The sequence below is a fragment of the Chenopodium album genome, chromosome 8 (assembly GCF_948465745.1).
Source record: "Chenopodium album chromosome 8, dcCheAlbu1.1, whole genome shotgun sequence".
NCBI lineage: Eukaryota > Viridiplantae > Streptophyta > Magnoliopsida > Caryophyllales > Amaranthaceae > Chenopodium > Chenopodium album.
This window is the reverse complement of record NC_137841.1, coordinates 2,977,424-3,003,263: the sequence shown is the minus strand read 5'-3', so window position 1 is coordinate 3,003,263 and position 25,840 is coordinate 2,977,424. Positions and strand designations below refer to the sequence as shown.

General features: G+C 34.4%; 3 protein-coding genes and 1 pseudogene across 3 annotated transcripts; 2 read left to right on the top strand and 2 right to left on the bottom strand.

The window, feature by feature from the left end:
• The first annotated feature begins 1,815 nt into the window (after nt 1-1,815).
• Nucleotides 1,816-3,300, top strand: LOC145555639 (UPF0481 protein At3g47200-like). Its single transcript, XM_081617383.1, has one exon. The coding sequence runs from the start codon at nt 1,969-1,971 to the stop codon at nt 2,893-2,895; it is 927 nt and encodes a 308-aa protein (XP_081473509.1). The 5' UTR covers nt 1,816-1,968; the 3' UTR covers nt 2,896-3,300.
• Nucleotides 3,301-5,295: 1,995 nt separating this feature from the next.
• Nucleotides 5,296-6,720, bottom strand: LOC145642598 (UPF0481 protein At3g47200-like). The gene has a single exon (XM_081693791.1). It carries the CDS (start codon nt 6,718-6,720, stop codon nt 5,296-5,298), a length of 1,425 nt encoding a protein of 474 aa, XP_081549917.1.
• Nucleotides 6,721-12,020: 5,300 nt separating this feature from the next.
• LOC145642597 (UPF0481 protein At3g47200-like) lies at nt 12,021-13,275 on the top strand (annotated as a pseudogene).
• Nucleotides 13,276-22,646: 9,371 nt separating this feature from the next.
• On the bottom strand, nt 22,647-22,979 carry LOC145642596 (uncharacterized). Its single transcript, XM_081693790.1, has one exon. It carries the CDS (start codon nt 22,977-22,979, stop codon nt 22,647-22,649), a length of 333 nt encoding a protein of 110 aa, XP_081549916.1.
• Nucleotides 22,980-25,840: the final 2,861 nt, after the last annotated feature.

The window sequence follows — 25,840 nt, the reverse complement described above, 5'->3', positions numbered from 1 at the left end:
GTGTCGATCAAAGTTAAATGACTAATTTAGAATGGATGGAGTAATTAACTTAAATGTTAACTTCTGTCAAAAAAAAAAAAAAAAAAAAAAAAAAAAAAAAAAAAAAAAAAACCTTATATGTTAACTTATGAATGGAGTAATTAACTTAAATATTACGTCACTACGTGCTAGATAAAGTGTACAATTAAATCAATTTTAGAGACTTTAACTACTACTTCTGTTTGAGTTGAACCTCTACCAAAAGTTAGTGTGACAAATTATTCACAAGTTTAATCTCATATACCTCTAATTTCAAGTGAAAAATTTAGTACTAGATATGAAGAGACCCGTGATGCGTACATATTTAATTAAGACTAATGACCTCTTATCATATAATCAATCTACAATGGTGATCAAAATAAAGGTAGAAAAGGCGAGCAAGAAGAGTAAGTGACCACATGCATGGCAACTTGTGATTAACAAATTAGCGATGAAAGTCAATAAGTTTGAATGCAGAGGCTTCGATGCACAACATTAATGCATGGAAATTATTACTAATATTTAGGATGAACAAGTTGATCGTCGATCTTATTACTCATCGATTGTCAACGTACACTTCTAATCAAACTGATAAAAATGAGTGAATCTTCCATGTGAAATACTACAACTATATCTTTGTATATACTGAAAGTACAAACAAGCTAAGTCAAGAAAGACAGCTGATCCTATTTATTATTATAATCAACTATCAAGTCAATAATATAATTTAATATTGATATAGATGTTAGTTATATAACATACAAAAGTAATTAGACTAAGAGTATGTAAGCATATATATACATATATATAGTTAAGGAAGTGAATTGAGTTAAACACTTAATTACAAGAAGTATAGAGTTCTCTACTTCGCTCACAATGTCATAAATGTCCTTTTAAACGAGATTTATTTAAAGTACGTAGCTTATCTAACATTTTTCTGGTCGGGCTAGCTAGGTTCAAATCGATCCTCTATTTAAAGGTAATACTCTTGACATTTGGTATTTGTTTCCATCTCTCTCATTTTTTTGGGAAATTATTATACTTTGCTATTAGCTTATTATAAGTATTAGAGTGTACATGAGCTTATGCTATTTTTTTTTTAAAAAAATTGAAATTATGATTCTTTGTATGAGAATGGTTGTTCGTGGTCATAATATTAATCAATGAGATGCATTTGTGTCCAATCTACTGAATTTAATATTGTTTATGTGATATAAACCTTGATCTATTACTAAAAAGTAAAAACCAACTTCACTTACATTTTGGTTAAATATTTGGAGTTTTATTTACACATAATTAACCTTTTGAAAAAATATGTTACGTACTAGGTGTATGTTACTTCGATATAAATTTTTTCCTCTAGTTTGGTTATTATTCCTATCTTTTCTATATTTCTAATTTGAAATTTTCATGTATGATTCTGCAAGGTCACTAGATAATATCCATTTATCTTCAGTGTGTAAAGAAGTATAGAACACGATTTAATTATGAGATTAATTCTACTCTACCCATAATTAGCTAGTTTAATTAAAGAACAATAATGCTTAGTGTAAATAATTAATTTATTATTTTAATTATTACAGAATGGCTGGTAGAATCAAGGATGTGGAAACCTCACTACGACAACAACTTGGATCTTTGGCTCGATCTTCCTCTAATAAGCATTGCATTTATAAGGTGCCTGATCATTTACTTAAGGTAAAAAGAGAATGTTACAACCCTTTAGTTGTTTCCATTGGTCCTTTATACTATAAGAATCGAACCCTAAAATCTTCCCATGAACTTAAATTGAGGCACCTTAAATGCTTCCTAGAGTTTTGTAACTATACAAATGGCGACAATAATACTACATCCTTAGGTCAATTCATTGATATAATTAGAGAGTGTGAGGAGGAAGCACGTTCCTATTATGCTGAAAAAATAACTCTTTCTAGTGATGAATTTGTTGAGATGGTAATGGTTGATGCTACATTTATCATCTTCTTATTTATGGAATTTTCCGATCAATTTTCACTTGGTCCTCATCCTATGGAGAACAAGTACGACGTGATGCTTCAAGTGCACCAAGATTTATTCTTAGAAGAAAATCAATTACCTTTTTTCATCCTCAACCATCTATACGATGTAGCATTTGGTGAAGCCTATCCCGATATTTCCTTCAAGGATGTTACTTGTAATTTCATAGGCTATAGTTTTTTCCCGGGAAGAGAAGTTGCACGTAGTACAATAGGTAAAGAAAAATTAATGAAAGTACCAAAAATTATGCACCTTGTTGATTTCCTAAGGACTTGTTGCTTACCAACAAAACTTCGTTACCAATTGCCCGAGTATACCAATGGTGTAGATTCTGATGAACTTCCTTTAACTGCCAAGGAACTAAGGACGTTAGGAGTTAAGTTTATGGCAAGTGAAAGTAAGACTTTACTTGATATTACATTTTCAAAGGGAGTCTTACATATTCCAACATTGATAATTCAAGATACTACTGAATCAACTCTTAGAAGCATTGTATTTTTCGAGCAATGTCACCATTTTTGTGATTCTTATGTTATCGACTACTTATTCTTCCTCGATGCATTGATTCACACTCAAGAAGACGTGCAAATCCTTGTTCAACATGGGATAATTAAGCATTTTTTTGGGAGTAACGACGAGGTGGCTAATCTCTTTAATCGAATTACCAAGAACTTAAGTATGAGAAATCCGGGCTTCTATTACGCTCAAGTTTGTCAAGATTTGAATGCATATCTTACCACGACGAAGAAGAATAAATGGAAGGCTCTATTGTCTAAGAAAGATTGTTTCGATTATCCATGGTCGATCATGGTGGTAATTATTCTCTTAGCATTACAAGTTTATAGTAATTTTATTAATTAAAATTGTAGTTATATCTTGATTTCAACAAGGCAATCGATGTTGTATTTATCAATTAAAATGAGGGCTATTCAATTAGCTTATAAATCCAAGCCAAATCTAGCCACTCATACTTCGTATTATCTATCTTTCAATCTTTGTTGCTCTAATAAAGTATGTCTTTTTCACTAAATTGTATTATGTATCTTTGTTGCTCTTTACGTCTTTTTCAATAAGTTGTATAATCTTTGTTGCTCTATTAATGTACGTCTTTTTCTTTTTTTTTTTTAAATTGATCATAACCCATCATTTTTTCATTTGTTTTTTATTATATAGGAATTTTATTTAATAATTAAACATATTATACTTTAGTTTAACAGTCGCATTTATTAATATTTAGTTTTAACCTGGCCAATATATTTAGTTAAATATTTGGGTTGTTACATAACAAGTATCAAGTATGTATCAAACTTCAGTAATAACTCCTCTAACGTAACAAATTCTACTTAAACTCTATATATATATATACTGATTGCATTACAAATATATACAAAGCAACAATTAATCTTGTATCCGAATCACAACCAAGTTTATTCATTATATTGCTTTTATACGAAGCTAAGTAAAAATAACTAAGACGACATAATTAAAACTAGCTAATATAAACTTGTAGCACAATGAGGATAAGAACTATTATCAAATAACAAACAACAGAAGTGATTGACCATGGATAATTGAAGTAGTTTTTCATTAAAAATACTTGGACTGATTTATTTTGAACTTATAATACTTGTATATTTTTTAGATTTTCTATCCTCTGTTACTTTAGAAGAATACCACAAAAGGGGAGGGGGGGAGGGTTGAATTGTAGTTTAAGAAAATTGAGTCAAATATTCGCGAAATTGATAAAACAAAGCTAAAGGAACTTAAAGTTAACACATAGATTTTCTACCCTCTGTTACTTTAGAAGAATACTACAAGAGGGGGGGTGAATTGTAGTTTAAGAGAATTGAGTCAAATATTTGCGGAATTGATAAAACAAAGCTAAAGGAACTTAAAGTTAACACAGAGAGATTTTACGTGGAAAACCTCTTGGGCCTAACAAGAGGAAAAACCACGACCACTTGGGATTTTAGGAAAGATTCTTCACTATAACAGGGCAAACAACCTATTACAAACTAAAGAATCAATCTTCAAGCCTCTATGAACTTGAAGTTCCGAGCAGCAAGTCCCACCTGCCACTCTTCTCTTCTCTTCTCTATTCTCTTCTCTCTCTTTCTCTATTGAATTCTCTTAGAGTTCACTCAAACTCCCAATTCCCAAATTACAACTCCAGCAGATAAAACTCTAGTGAAAGTAATTAAGAAAAACACTTAAGTGGAATGCGACTCTTGACTCTATTGAAAACAAGAAAGATAGATAAACATATTTGAGCAAGGTGAAGTTATTCCAAGAATAACTCTGATATTTATAGGAAAACGTTGCTTGGTGAAAATGCCACATCTCCCACCACTTACACCACCACTGCTGCATATCAACGCCACTACTTTCCACCACTTCTAAATTTTTAAATCGTGTCCTAAAAACCAGGGCACGTTGATCCTTAAGGAAGCAGCTTATACGCAAGTGGTGAGGACTAAATCAACGGTTAGTTGCATAAGTTTAGGGAGTTAGTTTTCCAAAGATATTTTTCTGAAAAATAAAAATATTAACTTTAAAAGATAAAATCAGAAAAGATATTTTTCCAAACAAACTATCCTATTTTTCAGCAAGCCAATAAAACTTATCCGATCCTTTCAAACGCATTCCACTAAGTATTAATCCCTAATTAAATTTCACTTACATAAAACCTAAAATATAAAATATTTTAGAGTTTATTTTCTCTAAGAAGTCTCTGCTCCGAGTCTCTTTCCTTAGCTTCTGCTCCAAAGCTTTAGTTCCTTCACAGGAACTCTTATACTGATCTCTTTATTCTTTTAGCTCTTGTTCCTTTGCCTCGAGCTAATCCTGCAACTTAACGTAAACAAACTGCAAGACTTATCAAAGCATTAGTCCACTTATTTGACTTGTGTTATCATCAAAACATCAAGCCCCCTTTTTGATGTAGATGTCGTATGGCTATTTATTAATGACAAAATTCTTCTTCATGACAAAAATAAATAAATAAATAAAAAAAAAAATTACATTGCATTAATGGATTATTACCAACAACAAACTACAACATTAAGTCTCGTAAAAAAAATAAAATAAAAATGATTACGATCTAATATCAAATTTACATAAAGTAGCTAGGTTGCATCTTTGAAAAGGAAAAAAAGAAAAACCTCAACACCGTGAATATGATTCAAGTCTCTGATTTTATTTCAGTAGCTGACATGGCAACAACGGCAAGAATCTTCAAAACATTCAACATTGGCAGTTGGACTACTTGTAGATTAAAGCTGCAACAGTCTGTAATAGAGTAAGCACGAAAAGCATGAATGCAGCGATCACTGACAAAATTACCCAAGGATGATTGAAGTATTTGCTCCTCAAAATAGCCATCCATCGATGCCTACGGGTTGAAGCGTAGTGATATAGATCATCGCATACATCAAAGTAATAATTCTTGCGTGACATCATTACATTTTTGCCAATATTGTTGAAAAGATTTACAACATCTTCATCACTTCCGAGATGATTACGTAAAATTTTATTTTTAACCAACACTTGCACGTCTTCCACGGTGTCTATCAATTGATCAAGGAAGATAATATAATCAATGAAGTAAGAATCTTGGTGATAATGGCACTGTTCAAAATAAACCAAGTTCCGCAGATAAGATTCTGTGTCATCATATATTTTTAATTTCGAAATCGTGAGTATCCCATTAGCAAATGTTACATCAAGTGGATTGTCAGTTTCACCTGCCACAAACGTGACTCCTGCATCTTTTAGTTGCTTGGCAGTGTAACAAAGACTACGAATAGAATGATCCTTGAGATGACGCTTACGCAGCCTATTACATAGTGATGACGGACAGATCAAAGACACCACCTTGTGTATGCATGAAACCGAATCTGCTGTTGGATTTGTATGTGGTTGGTTGCGCAATGGTGTGCTTAAAGAAAGGCAACAACACATCCTTCGGAGATCTAACAAATGTTTAATGTTTGATTCATCTGTAATTATATTACCTTTAATAATACTCTTAATAGCCTTTTTTCCAGGGATATAAATACCAACCATGAATATGAATTTCATAGTAGCATGAATAAGAGTATTAGGTTCGTAGATGTTACCAAATGCTATGTCAAAGAATCCCTTGACAACAAAATAAGGAATTTGGTTCTCCAACCGAAATAAATCATTATTCGCACCACTCATATTTGCTTCTAGATTATCCCCAACTAAAGGTACATCAAACGAGGGCTTAGTTTTGCTCAAGAAATAGTAGACCAGGAATGCAGAATCAAGCACTATCATTTCAACAAACTCATCGCTAGAGAGTCTACTTTCTTGCTGATAACATCTGCAGATTTCTCCTTCCTTATCCTTAACATAATCAATGTAAGGATTCAAGCTTTGACAAGCATTATCGGGATGTTGAAGGAAGCTATTCAAGTAAATCCATTTAACCTTTTGCATAGGTTCTAGTTTTGGATCTTTATAGAATACGGGACCAATTGACATGAATAAAGGCTGATAAAAATATTCATGCCCCTTCAACATATGTTTAGGAACTTTATAAATGCACCAATCTTTGTTAAAGGAAACATTCAAGGAGTCCAGCTTGTTATGCATTGAGGTTAGCACCCTGTTCTTTGCATCTTGCTCTGTTATTTCAATTTGTATTGTGTTGTTTTCCATCTGTATTAATTGTAGAATGTTAGTATGTCTAATTTTTTCAAAATATTTTCTCAATATTTTAATAATGTATTAATCGTTGAATGTAATCAATAGATAGAGTACACTTCTCAAATTCCCACCATCAACTGGAATTATAAATTTAGTTTTATGTTTGGGGGTTCATGTAAGAAAATTTTGGTAAATAGACCAAGGCCATATCCTTTTCCCACTTTCCCACAATATACTCCTTTCTATTTTTTTTTTCTTTTCTTTTAAAATCTTATCATTATATATTATTTTATTAAAAGAGAAAATCTTCTATAATGCTCTCAATATATAAAAAAAACATAATGTAATCATATTGGATTTTTCTTGATTCATTTTAATAAGTAGTTTAATAATGTAAACTATTTTTTTTATTATATTAACATTCAACTAATTAAGTTATTTATGATCAAAAGAATGCATCGACAAATGTACACAGTCAATATGAAATAACATTATGAAATAGAGGGAATAGTTACTAAAAATATTTAAATTCATAAAAATGGTTATTTTGACATAAATAAATTAAATTTGGTTAAAAAATAATTACATGGTGTAAAATGAATAACTTTAGAGAACAATAATAACAAACCAATGAAAATTATTTTTATGTGTAAAAATAATGTAACTTCTTTCATTGGTGATGAGAACAGGCCTTGTTTACATCACCTTAAAATTTTATATAGAGATAAATAAATTTCATAAGTCAATTTATTCTTCAAAAATAAAATTATTAAGTTAAGTAAAAATAATTTTATTCGTTATAATAAATAACTGTAAAAAAACTCATAGAATAAAGAGACTTTATATGCTCAAAGAAAATAATTTGAGTAATTTAGTAAAATAAATACCATATTTAGAAAACAGGACCAATGTAATGATATCAGAGCAATTCTCCTTCAATTCACAAAATCTTATATATGGCTGACCACACAGTATAACCATCCATCAAGAAGGTTACTTCGTTAGTGTTATGAGGGTTACTTGTTTAGTTTTTAAGCGGTTAATTCGTTAGTGTTATAGGGGCCACTTATGAGTTACTTAGGGGTTATTTGGTCAAAATAAAGCTTACTAAAATTGAAAGCTTGTTTTACATTATTCATAATAATAATAAAAACTAAGGCAACATATTAAAATACTCAATCTTTAAACTATATGAAAAACAATTGGGGACTTACGGCTAATTGTAAAGCTGTAGCTGCCTCGAATAGTAATATAGTATGGAATGTACATTAGCAAGTGTGAAAACTCTAACGTCGCAAGCAATTAAATAAGAATGGAAGTAAACAAGTAGTGTATGATTGGCATAAATATTGGTATATATGGGAATTCCAAAGAAGGGGTAGAAAATGAACGAAGTAGTAATTATTTATTTACATTCAATCAAACTATTACTAAATCTAATACGTAAAGAGAGCAATTAAGATTTCAAGGGTAACCAAACAAATGTTATAAAATGAAAGAGAAATAATAAACGTACCAGATAATATCAGGAGCTCAAGAGTTGCACCACAGAGCTAAACTAATACAAGTAGAGAAAAAGAGATAAAGTAGGAATGTATCTAGGAGAAATCACTAGCTAATAATTGATAACTTACCTATTAAAGTTATAATGAGATGAATTCTTCCTTCTTAGTCAGTATTTAAAAGGCAAAAACACTTGCGTGGACCTGGTCCACAATAATATTATTGTGGACCCGAGGTCTATACACACGCAACTGACATTATTTTGAATATAGTGACCATTATTTTTAACATAGTAATCTTATTTTTAACATAGTAACCTTTATTAAAACTACTACAACGTTTAATAATATTGTGAACTTGAAATACGACGCTATTACCCTAATTTTAGCATAGTGGCCTTTATTATTCATATTGATCAGTATATAAAATATTTCATTACAAAAATAACCACTTAGGCCTATATATTACCAAAATGATTTTTATTTCAACATAGTGACCTTTTTTAAAATTATAGTGACCCTTTTTTTTTGTTAATAAAACAACCATACTTTCTCTAATGTTAGTGGTCCACAATAAATTAGTGTGAACCAGGTCCATTTAAGAATTTGTACTTAAAAGGACATGTGTTACAGCTTGCTTAATTTTTTATGATTAATCTAATCTACTTCCTCCGTTAATGGTTAATTGCAACAAAGGGGTATTATGTGTGAGATATAAAATATTCCTTTATTGCAATTAACCATTAACGGTGGAAGTATTTAAGCACTAGTATTTGTTTGCTTGAATGCAGCATATTAATTAGAGTTTGGACTTAACTACTTCGTATTCCGTATTATTTAAGTTCTATCCACATTGATCTTGAGATCTATGCTCAGTAGATGCTCGGTAATAATTTTATTCTTATTATATTTAGGGGTAATGACATGCATATACAACCCTTATTAGAGTTGACTATAACCAATAAACTTGTACCCATAAATTTTTTTTTTAGTAGGAAACCTGTACATATTCTAATTAAATTGGTATCCTGTGTTTATTTCATCTCTTAAAGCTCTTCTTACTCGAATGGTATTTGACATAAAATAAAAATAGAAAGTTGTAATAAGAACAAATTTTTGGAGACCGATGGTGTTATTGTTTGATTATAAATTTTTTATTTCTCTCGAATAAAAGTTTCATCTGTCTTTTGCACTTGAATAAAGAAGGATGAAATTATAAAAAAAAAAAAAAATGATATTTGATTGGTTAAGAGTGAATTTCTTAACCAATGTACTTTATATCGAAGTAGTATCTCTTCTTAAAAAAAATATATATATGAGAAGAAAAAAAGTAGTATCTCAATGAAGAGAGAATTAAAAAAAAAGAAAAAAGGTTAATGCTATATATAGCCCTTAGGGCTACATATAAGCATTAAATATACCCTTGAAAATTTTTGATTTGTGTGAAAAAAAAAAACTTTTATGTAGAAACATTTTTCAGAGTATTTTTATATACTGATATACTCCATCCGTCCCCTTTTGATAGTCCCTTATGGACAAATTTTAGTCCCAAAATGTTCACCCCATTTGCTTTTTTCAATAACCATTAATATTAATTTTTTACCAAAATTCCCTCCAATTTGCAACAATATTTGTGCAAATTTAACTTTTCCATGTAAATTTTGTTTTCCCATGTAGTTTTATTACTTTCTCTCTCTACTTTTTTTGCATACCCAATGTCAATTTACTTTTTCAATGTAATTTTACTATTCTTATTTGTGTTTATTAATTCCCGTGAAAAATGCCCATAAGAGACTATCAAAAGGGGACGGAGGGAGTACATTTTAGAAAGTTTCTTATGCATTAGTATATTTAATAAAATTCTGCATTAATTAGTGTAATTAGTAAATAATTAAGCATATAGTTGCATACATTTTTTTAATCATCATAGTAGTCAACCCTTACTCGGTATAAGTAAAATCTAGATCTAGCAGAAATCCACTTGTTCACAATGCTAGCCTAGAAGTGAAAGACTTAAAACAATTAAAATCTCAGTTTTCTTTCAGCTTGAATAGCGGATAAAAACCGCATTTCCTTGCATTCAACAAGTTTAAAAGTCTAAACAATGATATACCAAGTCTTGTTTATGATTAGTAAACAGGACTTTATTAATTCTAGTGTGTTTTTGTAACTTTTCTCCTTGGGAAAGCTTTATGCCTAACTGTGTTAGGTTTATAAACTTACAATTGTATAAGGACTTTATTTATTCTAGAGAATGTTATCAGCCTAAATCATGGGATGGCAGAACTCATGTTAGGTTTTCTTACAGAACTCATGGGGTGGCAGCTCAAACTGAAAATGCGAAGTCTTCAATACAATACAAACTTAGGGGAAATTCCCTGTTTCTCGTGGTAAGAAACGAAATTTGTTTCTCATGGGGACATTTTCGTGAATAAATCAACAACTTTTTCATTATTGTGAGCTCCACAGTTGAATAAATTTATTGGTTTATTTACGAAAATGCCATGTGAGATACAAAATTTGTTTCTCATCATGAGAAACTGGGCCATCCTCCAAACTTAGATCATTGCCTAAATCTCTATCTACGGCTCTGCGCACTGCCTTTATAAGGTGCCTGAACATATTCGCAAGGTAAATAGAGAATGTTATCAGCCTTCTGTAGTTTAAATCGGTCCAATTTACTACAAAAAAGCTTCTCTAAAAAAATCAGAAGAGCTAAAATTGAGGCACCTCGAATGCTTCCTAGAGCTCGGAATCCATAAATATGGTGACCGAGCATATAGTTTAGCCCAATACATTGACATTATAAAACAATGGGAGGGTGAAGCTCGTTCTTACTACGAAGAAACAATAAGTCTTTCGAGTGATGAGTTTGTTGAAATGATGTTGATCGATGCTGCATTTATCATCTACTACATTATGCTTCATAGTAATAGTCAATTATCCCTCCCTACGGATCCTATGGAGAAAAAAATAGCATGGGTAGTGAAAGTCGAACAAGATTTATTTCTAGAAGAAAATCAACTTCCCTTTTTCGTTCTTAATAAATTATATGAAGCTTTTGGTGGAGCTGATACTCGCACCCATATTTCCTTCAAGGATCTAACTTGTAATTTTATAGGTGAAACTTATATTCCTGGGAGAGAGGCCGCACATATTTTAGGTAGAGAGAAAGTAAATGAGGCGTCGTATATTAAGCATCTTGTCAATTTTTTAAGGATTTGTTGCTTACTAGGGGTGTTAAAAAAAAACCCGACCCGCTTGACCCGTTCCGATTACCCGAAGACCCGCAAAATACCCGACGGGTAATTTGACATTTTTTTACAATTTTCTGGGACGGGTACTCGACCCGCTAAAAATTCTCAATTCACGGGTTGGGGCATGGGCCGATCTGTTGAAGTCACGGGTACCCGCAGTACCCGTTTAAAAAAATTAAAAAATAGATAAATCCTAATCTATCACTAAAAAGTAATAACCAACTTCACTTACATTTTGGTTAAATATTTGGAGTTTTATTTACACATAATTAACCTTTTGAAAAAAGATGTTACGTACTAGGTGTATGTTACTTCGATATAAATTTTTTCCTCTAGTTTGGTTATTATACCTATCTTTTCTACATTTCTAATTTGAAATTTTCATGTATGATTCTGCAAGTTCACTAGATAATATCCATTTATCTTCAGTGTATAAAGAAGTATAGAACACGATTTAATTATGAGATTAATTCTACTCTACCCACAATTAGCTAGTTTAATTAAAGAACAATAATGCTTAGTGTACACAATTTATCATTTTAATTATTACAGAATGGCTGGTAGAATCAAGGATGTGGAAACCTCACTACGACAACAACTCGGATCGCATTGCATTTATAAGGTGCCTGAATATTTACTTAAGGTAAAAAGAGAATGTTACAACCCTTTAGTTGTTTCGATTGGTCCTTTATACTATAAGAATCGAACCCTAAAATCTTCCTATGAGCTTAAATTGAGGCATCTTAAATGCTAACTATACAAATGGCAACAATAATGCTACATCCTTAGGTCAATTCATTGATATAATTAGAGAGTGAGAGGAGGAAGCACGTTCCTATTATGCTGAAATAATAACTCTTTCTAGTGATGAATTTGTTGAGATGGTAATGGTCGATGCACCATTTATCATCTTCCTATTAATGGAAATTTCCGATCAATTTTCACTCGGACCTCATCCTATGGAGAACAAGTACGACGTGATGCTTCAAGTGCACCAAGATTTATTCTTAGAAGAAAATCAATTACCTTTTTTCATTCTCAACCATCTATACGATGTAGCATTTGGTGAAGCCTATCCTGATATTTCCTTCAAGGATGTTACTTGTAATTTCATAGGCTATAGTTTTTTCCCGGGAAGAGAAGTTGCACGTAGTACAATAGGTAAAGAAAAATTAATGAAGGTACCAAAAATTATGCACCTTGTTGATTTTCTAAGGATTTGTTGCTTACCTACAAAACTTCGTTACCAATTGCCCGAGTATACCAATGGTGTAGATTCTGATGAACTTCCTTTAACTGCCAAGGAACTAAAGACGTTAGGAGTTAAGTTTATGGCAAGTGAAAGTAAGACTTTACTTGATATTACATTTTCAAAGGGAGTCTTACATATTCCAACATTGATAATTCAAGATACTACTGAATCAACTCTTAGAAGCATTGTATTTTTCGAGCAATGTCACCATTTTTGTGATTCTTATGTTATCGACTACTTATTCTTCCTCGATGCATTGATTCACACTCAAGAATAAGTGCAAATTCTTGTTCAACATGGGATTATTAAGCATTTTTTTGGGAGTAACGACGAGGTGGCTAATCTCTTTAATCGAATTACCAAGAACTTAAGTATGAGAAACCCCGGCTTCTATTACGCTCAAGTTTGTCAAGAGTTGAATGCATATCTTACAACGACAAAGAAGAATAATAGGAAGGCTCTATTGTCTAAGAAAGATTGTTTCGATTATCCATGGTCGATCATGGTGGTTTTTATTCTCTTAGCATTACAAATTTATAGTAATTTTATTAATTAATAATGTAATTATATCTTGTTTTCATCAAGGCACTCGATATTGTATTAACCAATAATAAAATGAGGGCTAGCTATCCAATTAGCATATAAATCCAAGCCAAATCTAGCCATTCGAACATATGATGGATTGTCTATCTTTGTTGCTCTAATAATCTACGTTGTTTTCAATAAATTATATTATCTATCCTTGTTGCTCTAGTAATGTATGTCTTTTTTATTTTATTTATTACTTCTCCATTTTTTGTTAATCAAAACACATCAATTTTTCAAATGTTTTATTTTATTTTATTTTTATTTTATTTTAAGTTTTTATTAAACCTATTATACTTTAGTTTAATAGTCACATTTATTAATACTATTAACCGTTAAAATTATTTAGTTTAATATTTTGGTTGCACAAATTTTTGTATGTGGTTGGCCACACCGTGTGGCTAGCCACAATTATTATTATTATTTTTTAAAAAATACCACAAGGCTTATCTCTCCTCTTTTCTTAGCTTCTCTCTCCGAGCCAAACCACACATCACCAACAACCATATCTCTACTCCACTCATTTTCTTTATCCTCTTTGTCAAATTATTGAAATTAAAGCCGGAAATTGTAGAAATTAGGTGTCAAATTGATGTGAAAATAAAATTGCGATTAATTAACCTTAAAATCATCAACAACATTTGAAGTAGTGAAATCGATGAGAATCGAAGAAATGTGAGCTTGTTTTCTTTGTGGAATATAATCTTAGATCGAACATTCTTTGTCAAAATTCAGCAATAAAAACAACAATAATAGTATGAGTAGATTGTAGAATATTTGTAGGGTACGACTGGTTTGGTCATGGGTTACCTGTAGGGTGTTACTGGTTTGGTCAGGGGTTACTTGTAGGGTGTTACTAGTTTGGTCAACGGTTACTTGTAGGGTGTTACTGGTTTTGGTCTGGGGTTACTGGTAGGGTGTTACTGGTTTGGTGTGGGGCCTACAAACAACCTTTGAATAAGTAATTCATACAAGTAACCCTTGAATAAGTAACTCATATAAGTAACTCTTGAATAAGTAACTCATACAAGTAACCATTGAATAAGTAGTTCATACAAGTAACCCTTGAATTAACCCATACAAGTAACCCCTAAATAAGTAATCCATAAAGTAACCCTTGGAAAAAAAAAAACAAGTAACCCCTGAAAAATACAAGTAACCCTGACAAAACCAGTAACCCCGTTATGCGAGTGAATAGTAACCTCGTTATACGCGCGTCTGCATCCGTTATTTTGCTGACTTGGCAGCAGGCCACACGGTGTGGCCTGCTGCACCAAAAAGGCTCTATTTTGGTTGTTACATAACAAGTACAGTACATACCAAACTTCAATAATAACTCCTTTAACGGAACAAATTCTACTTCAACTCAATAAACTATTTTTTGAGACAAACTCAATAAACTAATTAACCTTAGTATTACAAATACGAATATCAATGAACAATCAAACTTGTATCCGAATGATGACAACCGAGTTTATTCATTGCTTTTATATGAAGCTAAAAAAGAATAACTACGACGACTTAAAACCAACTATTCTAATGTCAATAATATTGAGTATAGAGAGAATAGAGTAGTGTGTATCGTATTAGCATATGCACAAGTATATATACAACCTAGAAAGAGATTAGGGCTCATAATCTATCATCGGCCCAATAGCTATTCATACAATATGGCCTAATACCCACCCCCCCTCAAGTTGGAGCATGCAAATCACAAATGCCCAACTTGCCAAGTAAGTACATGAATTGACTTTTACTCAAAGCCTTTGTGAATATATCCTCTAATTGGTCCGTCGTCTTCACATAAGACGGACTAGTTATACCATCCTGAATTGCATCACGAAGATAATAACAATCCACTTCAATATGCTTGGTACGCTCATGGAAAACCGGATTCTGCGCAATATATAAAGCAGATTGATTATCACAAAACAAACTCATTGCACGGGGATGTGAGACACCCAAACTTAGAAGAATAGCCTTTAACCATTTCAGCTCATCAGTAGTTTTAGACATTGAGCAGAATTCGGCCTCTGAAGAAGACTTGGCCACAGTGTCCTGCTTCTTAGTCTTCCAAGATACAGGAGAAGCACCAAGAAACACCAACCAGCCAGAAATAGATCGACGCGACAAGGGACAACCTGCCCAGTCCGAATCACACCATCCTGTAATATGTAAATCACAATCTGAACTCAAAAGGATTCCCTGACCCGGACATCCTTTCAAGTATCGCATTGTACGGAGAGCGGCCTCCCAATGTTCTTGTCGCGGTTGTTGCATAAATTGAGATAAAATATGCACCGCATAAGCTAGATCAGGTCGAGTAAAAGACAAATAAATTAACGACCCACAAGTCGCCGATACATCTCAGGATCAGAAATAAAAGGAGATTATGATTTAGCCAGAGTATGATTCTACTCAATGGGAGTACCTGCCGGGCGTGCCCCAAGTAAACCAAACTCTGCAATCATATCAAGTGTATATTTCCGTTGGCATAAGAATATGCCCTCCGGACTTCACGCAACCTCAACACCAAGAAAATACTTCAAAACACCCAGATCTTTCATGTGAAAGCAGTCACTCAAATATGACTTGAAAAAAGAAATCGCAGAAGAATTATTTTCAGAAATTATCAAATCATCAACATACACCAGAATAGTAAGTTGAATAGACCCAGATTGCAGAGTAAAGAGAGAGTAATCAGAGTACGATTGTACAAAACTTTACCTTTTCAGAGAAGTAGCCAATTTAGAGAACCAACAACGAGGTGCCTGCCGAAGACCATTCAAAGACTTGCGAAGACGACACACCAAACCTGGTTGAGAACCATGAAAACCAGGCAGAGGTGTCATATAAAACTCCTCATCAAGGTCACCATGGAGAAAAGCATTGTGAACGTCCATTTGATGCAATTCCCAATTTTTCGCAGCAGCAACAACAAGAACAGCCCGAATAGTGGTCATTTTAGCAACAGGAGCAAATGTCTCATTATAATCAATACCCTCGACCTGATGGTTACCAAACATAACAAGACGAGCTTTCAATCTCTCAATAGAGCCATCAGAATTGAGCTTGACCTTGTAAACCCATCGGTACCCAAGAGCTTTCTTCCCTGGAGGTAATTTCTCCATTACCCATGTTTGATTATTTTCTAAAGCATTTACATTGCCTCTCGCCACCCTACATCTTTCATAGCCTCCTTGAAATTACGGGGCTCTACCACGGAATCCACAGCTGCAATGAATACACAATGTCGCATAGAAAATTTATCACAATTCACAAAATGTGCTAAAGGATAGGGAGTACCTGAGGAGCATGGAGTAGACGGTGAACGGGATGAGATAGATGGACTAGAAATAGCATGTGCGACATAATCCTTGTGCCAATTCGGAGGATGCCTAGGACGATGACCACATCCTAAATTATGAGGAGAAGAGTCTGGAGAAGTCGATGGACTGCCCCCCTGGCAGAATTGTCCGCGGCATGGCTGCGGTGTGCAGTGGCAGCCGCGGGGGGGGGGGGGGGGGGTGGGGGGGGTGGTGCGGTACTCACTGCCAGCACACCTCGAGGCAGCAGCAAGCCTCGAGGCAACAGTAGAGCTGTCGCTGCTGCTGGCAGCAACCGTACCAGAAGCGGCAGTCCCCAAAGCAAATGTAATAGTGGCAGAGGGCTGTTCGGGGCTGCCGTCATTAGTGTTATGCCAAATAGAGGTCTCACCAAGTGCAAGAACATGCTCAAGATCATCCAAAAAATCAAAGTCGATCCCACCATCAACACTAGACACTCTTTCATTACCAACAATAGAATCAGGTGAGGCATCATTAAGCATAAATGGGAATTCATTTTCGTGAAATTTAAAGTCGCGTGACACAAAAATCTCACCCGTCTCCAAATCATACACCTTCCAACCCTTCTTCCCATGCAGATATCCCAAGAAAACACACCGTCTACTCCTAGGTGCAAATTTGTCACCCTTGGCTTTTTTATTGTGTGCAAAGCAAAGACAACCAAACACCCTTAAGACATCAAAGTTAGGTTGTTTACCAAATAGAAGTTCATATTGGGTTTGATAATCTAACAAACGAGATGGAGTACGATTAATTAAATAAACCGCCCCAAGAACACACTCTCCCCAAAAAGATATTGGAAAATTACCCTGAAACATCAAAGCCCGGCTAACATTTAGGATATGTTGGTGTTTACGCTCTACCCTCCCATTTTGTTGTGGGGTACCAACACAAGAGGTTTGAAAAAGTATGCCATGTTCATCAAAATAAGGGAGCATGGGTTTGAATTCTGTACCATTATCACTCCGCACACATTTCACAGAAACATCAAATTGATTCTTGATCATAGCAAAAAAAAAAGAGCAAAAAGAGGAATAAACTTCAGTTTTGTCATTTAATAAATAAACCCAAACACCTCTCGAAAAATCATCCACAATAGTAAAAAAATAGTGTGCACCACAGGTAGAAGGTGTCTTATACGACCCCCATAAATCACAATGTATCAATTCAAAAATACGACTAGCTCTACTATCACTAATAAGAAAACTATCCCGTGATTGTTTAGCTTGCGGGCAAACAGTACACGCTTTATTCAAAGAATTACTACTAGCTAGAACTACCACTAATAGCAGACACTAACTTGACAATGTTGTCCGACGGATGCCCCATACAACGATGCCACAAATCAAAGGTAGAGACTTCTGTATTGGTCACCGCACATGCTTTAGGAATTCGCCGGAAGTAATATAGTCCATCTATCCGTTCACCGGCTCTAATCAGGCTCCCCGAAAGTTGGTCTTGTATAGCACATAAAGAGTCAGTGAATTGGACAAAACATTTAGAATCATCAATCATTTTAGACACCGATATTAAATTGCAATGTAATTTGGGAACAAATAAAACATTCTCAAGTACAATGCCATCTGCTAAACACACTCGTCCCTCCTTAGTAGCCAAAGCATGAGCACCATCCGGGAGGCCGACTGGACAAGGAGAAATATAATGCACATTCATCAAACAAGATTCATTCCCGGTAACATGATGAGAAGCGCCAGTATCGATTACCCAAGGCAAGAAAATAGGCTCACCAGTCATCTTATCATGTTGGTGACTATTAACCATATTCAAAAGCATAATCGAATCATAATCCGGTGATGAGTACCTTTCACGTCGAATCATAATCGAATGAAGTGAAAGTGTGGAAAGTCTAGTGTTGCGGATAGTTTTAATTTCTTTTCTCTTCTCTCTGGTTTTGAAAACTTATTTTAAGAAAACAGTCAATCCAGTTTGTTTGGTCCATGATATGGGTCTAATAGTAGTTTAGTTGGATGGAGCTTGACAAGACCTTTCCAACGATATATTATAAGCCCAATTCCGATGAATATTGAGAAAGTTATGACCAATTTACTAAACTGGGCCCGGTTTGAGCCTTATATGCGGCCCAATGATTTAGGGGAGGGCCTAATATGATTTATCATTCCTAATGTAATTAGGAATGGTTTTAGTCTTCTAGATTCTTCTAGAAGGTTCTTTTCATTCCTAATTCAATTAGCATTGATAAATTGACTTTTGTTGACTTTTCAGAGTTTTAAGTAAAATCAAATAGCATTTTCGAGGAAATTATATGATTTTATTCTCCAGTAAGGCAAACTTATCTGGTTTTCGAAAACGCGTTAAAAACAGGCATTGGCGCCTGACTCCAGGCATTGGCGCCTGGAACCAATCCTGGCACCAGCCATTGGCGCCTGGCGCTAGTGTTGGTGCATGGCGCTAGTTAGCCAGGGTTTGCGCCAGCTCTGTTTTTTGTGCCTCAGACTCTGTTTTGTTAATTTTATCTTTTTGGCTGATTTTCTCTATAAATAACGTATTAAAAACTCCGTTTTCATTCACCAATTCTCATCAACAATCAGTTTTAATTAGCATTCGCCTACATTCAGTTTTCATTCAATTAATCCTCTCATTCTCTTAATCATTCATTAATTCTTTCTTTCTCTAAACTTTGTTTTCACATACAAAATTCCGCATTCGCAAGATCTAGAAACACCTAGCCATATTCGAAGTTGCCTTCGCCCTAGACGTGAAAGGTTTAATTTCTGAGGGTTTGGTCCCAAATCTCTCTTTCAATTATTTAATTTAATTGTTTTGATTATTATTTTCCTTGAAGTTACTAACGTGTGTATTTTGTTATTAGAAAGAGGTACGAAGCATCAAAGTAAGTGCTTTAATGGTTTTAATTGATATTATGATGTAGAAATCATGTTTAAATTGTTGTTATGATGTTCCTAGTATCATGTCTAGGGTATTTTTAATATTAAATATGATTGTTACGATGTTTCCTATGTTCTTCCTAATATTTATGATTGTTAGTATCATGTTAGGGCTAAAGATTTGATTTTTAATGCTTAGTGACATGCTAGGGTTTGTTATTAATCTTGTTAGTATCATGCCTAGGATCTTGCTATTATTATTATGTTTTAATATTAACATGAACATGATTATGATTATAATTGTTATAATTTATGATGATTATGAATATTATTATTGTTATTTTGATGATGATTATTTTATTTATGATTATTATTATTTTAATTATGATCATGATTATTTTAATTATAATTTAATAATTATTGTGATGATTATTTATTATGATTCTTATTTATTTATTGCTCGATCACACCTTTATTGCATGTTTAAAGGGAATTTGGTACTTGTAATCACGCTTAATAAGATAATTAATAATCTTGTTTAGGGTTAATATGATTATAAATTCAATTGATCGCTAATAATAGATTTATTTGTGCATTATATTTAACCAACATAGATAAAAAGGTTTAGGGTTAATCCTATTGATTGCATGTTAGTCAGAAAGCGCACATGAATACGATCAGAATAAAGTAGAGGCCTATTATTAGGGCAGGTTCAATCTCTTTTAGGTTGGATTTGTACCTTCATCCCCGAACCCTTATTTGGTTCTAGACCTTATGGAGTTGACGATCTCTTGGATCGTTAAGGGGTGTAACCTTCATCCTATGAACGGTTTACAAGTTTGATGTAGACATTCTATACCATATTTTACCCTCATTTTATAGCTATGTTCGTATGATTTCTAAGCTCTACGGAGCTATTTCTCGCTAATATCCTCCTCTCTAGTGTGGCTTGGTCTATTTGATTGATTTTGTAGGTATATGAAGATTTTCGGATGATTTGGACTTGTTTTGGATAGCCACGAAAGCTTATTAAGATGAAGGAGAATTTTACCCGTGTCCGCCCTGGAGGGTAACATTGCCCTGGCAGCCAGGGCGAAGAAGAAAAGAAATGAAAAGTTTAATTCTCATCCGCCCGGACTGGGCGGCATTGCCCTGGAAGACCGGGCGAGCAAGGTATTGTGCGAGGACACGAATTGTTTGTTGCGCCCGACCGGGCGGCTTTGCCCGGTCTGACCGGGCGGAGTTTCGCGAAGCCCGTTTTTCTTATTTTTCGGGATTTCTTAATTAAGGGATATAAATACCCATTGTAAACCCCGATAAAACATACTTAGTTATTATATTCTAGCTTTTAAGCCTTCATTAGAACCCTAATATTCTCTCTAGATCTAGATTAATTTGCACTTTCAAGTTTTGATCTTTGTTCATCAACAATTGGTACTTTTCTTCATTCAAGCAATTGGTGTTCATCTTTATTTCTTCTTTTACTTTTTATTACTTATTAATCATGTTTTCTTCATTGAATATTGTTTTTGCTTTCGTTAATATGTGTGAGTAGTTTCTTTATTCCAAGATCTAGCGGAACCCGAATATGATTGATGCATGATTTAATTCTTTAAATTCTCTAATGATAATTGCAATTGAATTGATTAATTGATTGTGCTCATGCCAATGCTAGATTAAGGATAATTAGTATTGTTAATAATCCATTGTTTTAATCACAACGGGAGTTGGGTTTTAACGGGTTTAAATAAATCAATTTTGGGTTTGAAGTTCATCACGGGAGTAGTTGAACGGATGATTAGGAAGTTAGAGTAATGTGCTCAAAGTCTTTAATTTGCATGATTCCACGGAAGTAGGCTTGATTGTGATTAGAGAAGCCATTGATAACTCGGGAGAGACCATTGGTATTTACTCATGGATTACTTTTCCTCATTAATCAATTGAATTATATGTTAGGGGTAGAACGACTATTGCATTAATTGTATTCGTGGTGATGCTTGATCTTGGATGTTTTTAGCATTGAATTGTCATTTTACTAGATTTTATCGTTTTAATTGGTTCTTTAGATATTGATTCCCATTTATTTGATTTGGCTACTTGCTTAGTAATTGCTTGAGTCTATTTAATTAGTTGAACCATAGTCTCTTGGGATCCAACCCTTGCTTGCCCGTCTACATAGTAGTGGTCTAGTTAGGTTTATTATTGTTAGGTACGCGACACGCCTATCAAAGTTCCTAAAACTTGTTGGCGACTCTTTTGCTCTATATTCTTCCCTTTTGGACGCCACCGTACTTTAGTGTATGATCACAGTGGGGTTCAAGCTAGGGGTTTAACGCTTGAAATTTATTCCCTACACATACGAGCATGTTCGGGTTGGAGGTCAGATAGAGCAGCAAGAGTGTCTTGGGAGGGCCTGGAAGAAGCCCCAAGAGGGCTGCTAACAGCATGAGCACAAGCAGAAGCAGCTCGTGGCTTGGTGGAATCGGCAGCAGCAGAAACAAGAGCAGAAGCAGGGGCAGCAGCCATAGCAGGGGGCCTGCTGCCATAGGCCGTAGGCTGCTGACCATAGGTGGCATCCCCCCCTTTTTGGCATATTTTTCTAGCCACCAATTGGGGAAGCCGTGAAGAAGAAAGCAGTCGGAGTTTTCATGACCCGAGCGTTTGCAATGAGAACAATGTAGCTTTGATTTTTCCGTGCGTGGAGGAGGAAAGGAGCGACGACCATCACCTTGAATAGCAAATACATGAGCCTCGACCTTCTCCATTGATGCCTTCCCTTGAGCAATCCCACGAGAACGTTCCTCTTGAAGGAACGCTTGATAACCACGGTCTAAGGTCGGCGGGGGCTGCTGAGTAAGAAGGTTCGTACGCACAAGAGTATACTTATCATCATCAATGCCAATCAAGAATTGGTGTAATTTTTCTTCCTCCCTATCCAATTCATATTTCTCGGCAACATTACACGTACACTTGCCGCATTCACATCCATGAGGGGGTTTGAGACGCAATAAATCATCAAAATAACCCATCAATGTGGTATAATAATCCTCAACCGACATAGCCTTCAATTGCTTGCAAGTAGCAATAGCAGCCCGCAACTGTTGGAGACGAGGGCCACTAGCCTCGCATTACCTCTTTTCCAAATAAACCCATAACTTCCGTGCCTCTTCAATGTAAGGATTGGAAGCAGCAATTTTGGGATCGATAGTGCGCAGAATCCAAGAAATAAGCATAGAATTAACAGTGTCCCAATCAAGTAACTTAGGTGAATTAGAAGGTTTTGTGATAGTACTGTCAATGAACCCATACTTGCGCCTTGATTTCAATGACAGGGAGATAGCACGAGACCAAGCAAGAAAGTTTTCACCCTTGAGAATGACATTAGTAATCTGATTCCCCGGCTGATCACCAGCGCCGAGGTAATAGGGAGAAGTAGGGTCGACTTTCGTTTCATCCACCATTGTTGATTAGAAAAAAAATCAAAGAAAAACAGAGAGGCTTATAGAAGAAATTAGAACAGATTATTGAAAATAGAGAAGATTCGGTGAAGAAATTAAGAATTTTATAATGTAAAAATTAGAATTGTAGGGTTTTAATTAGCGTTGTTTCGGCTCCGATACCATGTCAATAATATTGAGTATAGAGAGAATAGAGTAGTGTGTGTTGTATTAGCATATGCACAAGTATATATACAACCTAGAAAGAGATTAGGGCTCGTAATCTATCATCGGCACAATAGCTATTCATACAATATGGCCTAATATCTAAACATTGCTTGTAACACATTGAGGGTAAGAACTATCACCAAATTAATGACGGAAGTGATTGACCATAAATGATTGATTGATGTAGTTTTTGATAAACATAATTAGATTGATTTTATTTTGAATTTATAATATCTTAGCTTGTACGTTTTCTAGATTTTCGGCACCAAGCACCTGATTGAGTATTGGATTTATCTGATCTTGCCCTGAATAATGAAATGAAAAATTAGTGTAGTAAGGAAGAACTCAAGTTTCAAAAGCCTACACACTGTTGGAATATTTTTATGTATTCTTTGGTAACATCACGTACATCTAGTTGCTTTGGAGTTGAACTACATCAATTTTTCACATGTTTTTATGCCACGGATGAGATGCTTGGGTATCTAACAGGATATAATTGTTGGAGTTAGTAATGCAACCGAAAAGGTTTTATCTCAGACTTAATCGGATTGATTTATTCGACCGAGCAGGTGTAAGTAACTCCTTGGTTAAAAACTCATTATAGTATAACTATCTGCTACATGCATGGTCGTGTACCTTACTACATGACCATGTGATATACATTATCGTGTACCTTACTCTACATGATTGTGTGGTTTTGCAGACGAGCCTGTCTACACGGTTGGGTACCTTCTTCTACATGACCGTGTGTGTAAGATATTATTTGGAGTGACTATTAGTTGGGCACAACATAAATTGATAGGTTGTTTGGATTTATTTATTTTCTTGTATTGGAACTTCATAAATACAAACAAGAGCCTTGTCAATGATATAACTTTTGAAAAACTCTAAACACATTAATTAAAAACAAATCTACCCTTTAAGATTTGAACAATTCTTAAACAATTCCAACCTTCGAATTCGGGTACATGGATTGCGGAGGTCGTAATGTAAAACTTTACCTTTTTTCTTGAGATAGTTGTTTATTTGATTGGTTTTTCTCAAAGATAAGTTTAGAATCCTTTAGCTAGTGATGGTAGTTCAGATGGTCTAAACTTTCTGTGGTCTTGAGTTAAAGGCACATTCGGAAAAGGGGCTGGGGGTTTGGATGCACTACGACAGAGATACAGGGTGTTATTGAATTTAACCTTTTCCATGGTCTTGAGGAAAAAAGGCTCATTTGGAAAAGGGGCAGGGGGTTTGGATGAACTATGGCACGGATACAGGGATGTTGTTCCTCCAAGGATAGCAAGTGCGGATGTAAAACATCTGGTTGATTTTTTAAAGAACATGTTACCTTCCTTCTGCCTCGATCAATTACCTAATACCAACAAGAATTTTGAGTTTACTTCAAGTGTAAGTGAACTAAGTGAAGCTAGAGTCAAATTTGTACCAAGATAAAGTAAGAATTTACTTGACATACGATTTGTAAAAGAGGTTTTGGAGATTCCAAGGGTTGCGGTGACGGATGAAACATAATCTTTGTTTTGGAACATTGGTATTCGAACAATGTCATTATTACATTGACTCTTACATCATTGACTACTTTGCGTTCTTGATAGTTTGATCAACACCCCAAAGTATATGTAAGGATCTCAACGTATATGCTGGTACTCATTGGAATAGATATCTTGTGATTATTGCAATTGTGATTTTGATTCTGTCTGTGGTTTTATTATAGCTTTAAGAGATGCAATTCTATGACTTATGTACAAACGCTTTAGAAAATTTTCTTGCCCATTCCCTTTAAAACTTCACAATGAGATTGTTTACAACAAAAATGGTACAATACCCCAATACGATGAAGTGTTGCAGGACTTGCAGCAGCATCACCAATATTTAATTCCCCTTAATAGAGGAGCTAAGCCCTGTACAATGTACAAGACTTGCTAAACCCTATACAGTGTACAGGACTTTGCCTCGCTAACTCACTGTTGTTGGGTGATACTAAAATCGATTGTACTAAAATCGATCTACTGAGAGAATTGGTACCCTTGGCTTATACTTGGTAGATGGCAATTTATTTGGTTATTTGTCCCTAGTGAGCTCATAGGCAAAGCCGAAAGAGTAGCTCTTATCATTTTTTATAAATAGGAACAACTCAATAATCAAGGGACAATAGTTTGCCTTAGTCTTGATAGCAAGCTCTGGATAAGCCGGCCGTAGCTAATATTTGAGTCACTATGAATTGAGTAACCCTATCAAATAAACAGGTTTAATATAGTTTGTTTTACACTGCTGAGTGAGTTTTATACATCTACACAATCTAATTGTGCATGGCTATACCAATTGAATTACCCTATCCAACAAATAGGTTTAATCTGGTTTTTGAAAATTAGTTTATACATCTACGCTTCTTAATCCACGCTAAACATCTTCCAATAGTTGAAATTTCTATAAACCACAAGAGTAACTAGGCCCCCTTATGTATTTTTAATTAGTCTTCCCAATTGGAGACTTGGGGCACACTAGAACTCGTTGACCACAAGTTGTTCTGGAACTTAGCTTGCTATCTTCAACACCACTCCAAGCTAGTCTCCTTAGCTTGTTGTCTAGCTCCTACTAGGAAGCTTCTCTCTGTGTTCCTGGAAGGATCACTTCTAGTTAAAATGAGGAAC

Coding starts and splice junctions, on each gene's coding strand:
- LOC145555639 (XM_081617383.1), top strand. CDS start 1,969: ATGGTAATGGTTGATGCTACATTTATCATCTTCTTATTTATGGAATTT.
- LOC145642598 (XM_081693791.1), bottom strand. CDS start 6,720: ATGGAAAACAACACAATACAAATTGAAATAACAGAGCAAGATGCAAAG.
- LOC145642596 (XM_081693790.1), bottom strand. CDS start 22,979: ATGGTGGATGAAACGAAAGTCGACCCTACTTCTCCCTATTACCTCGGC.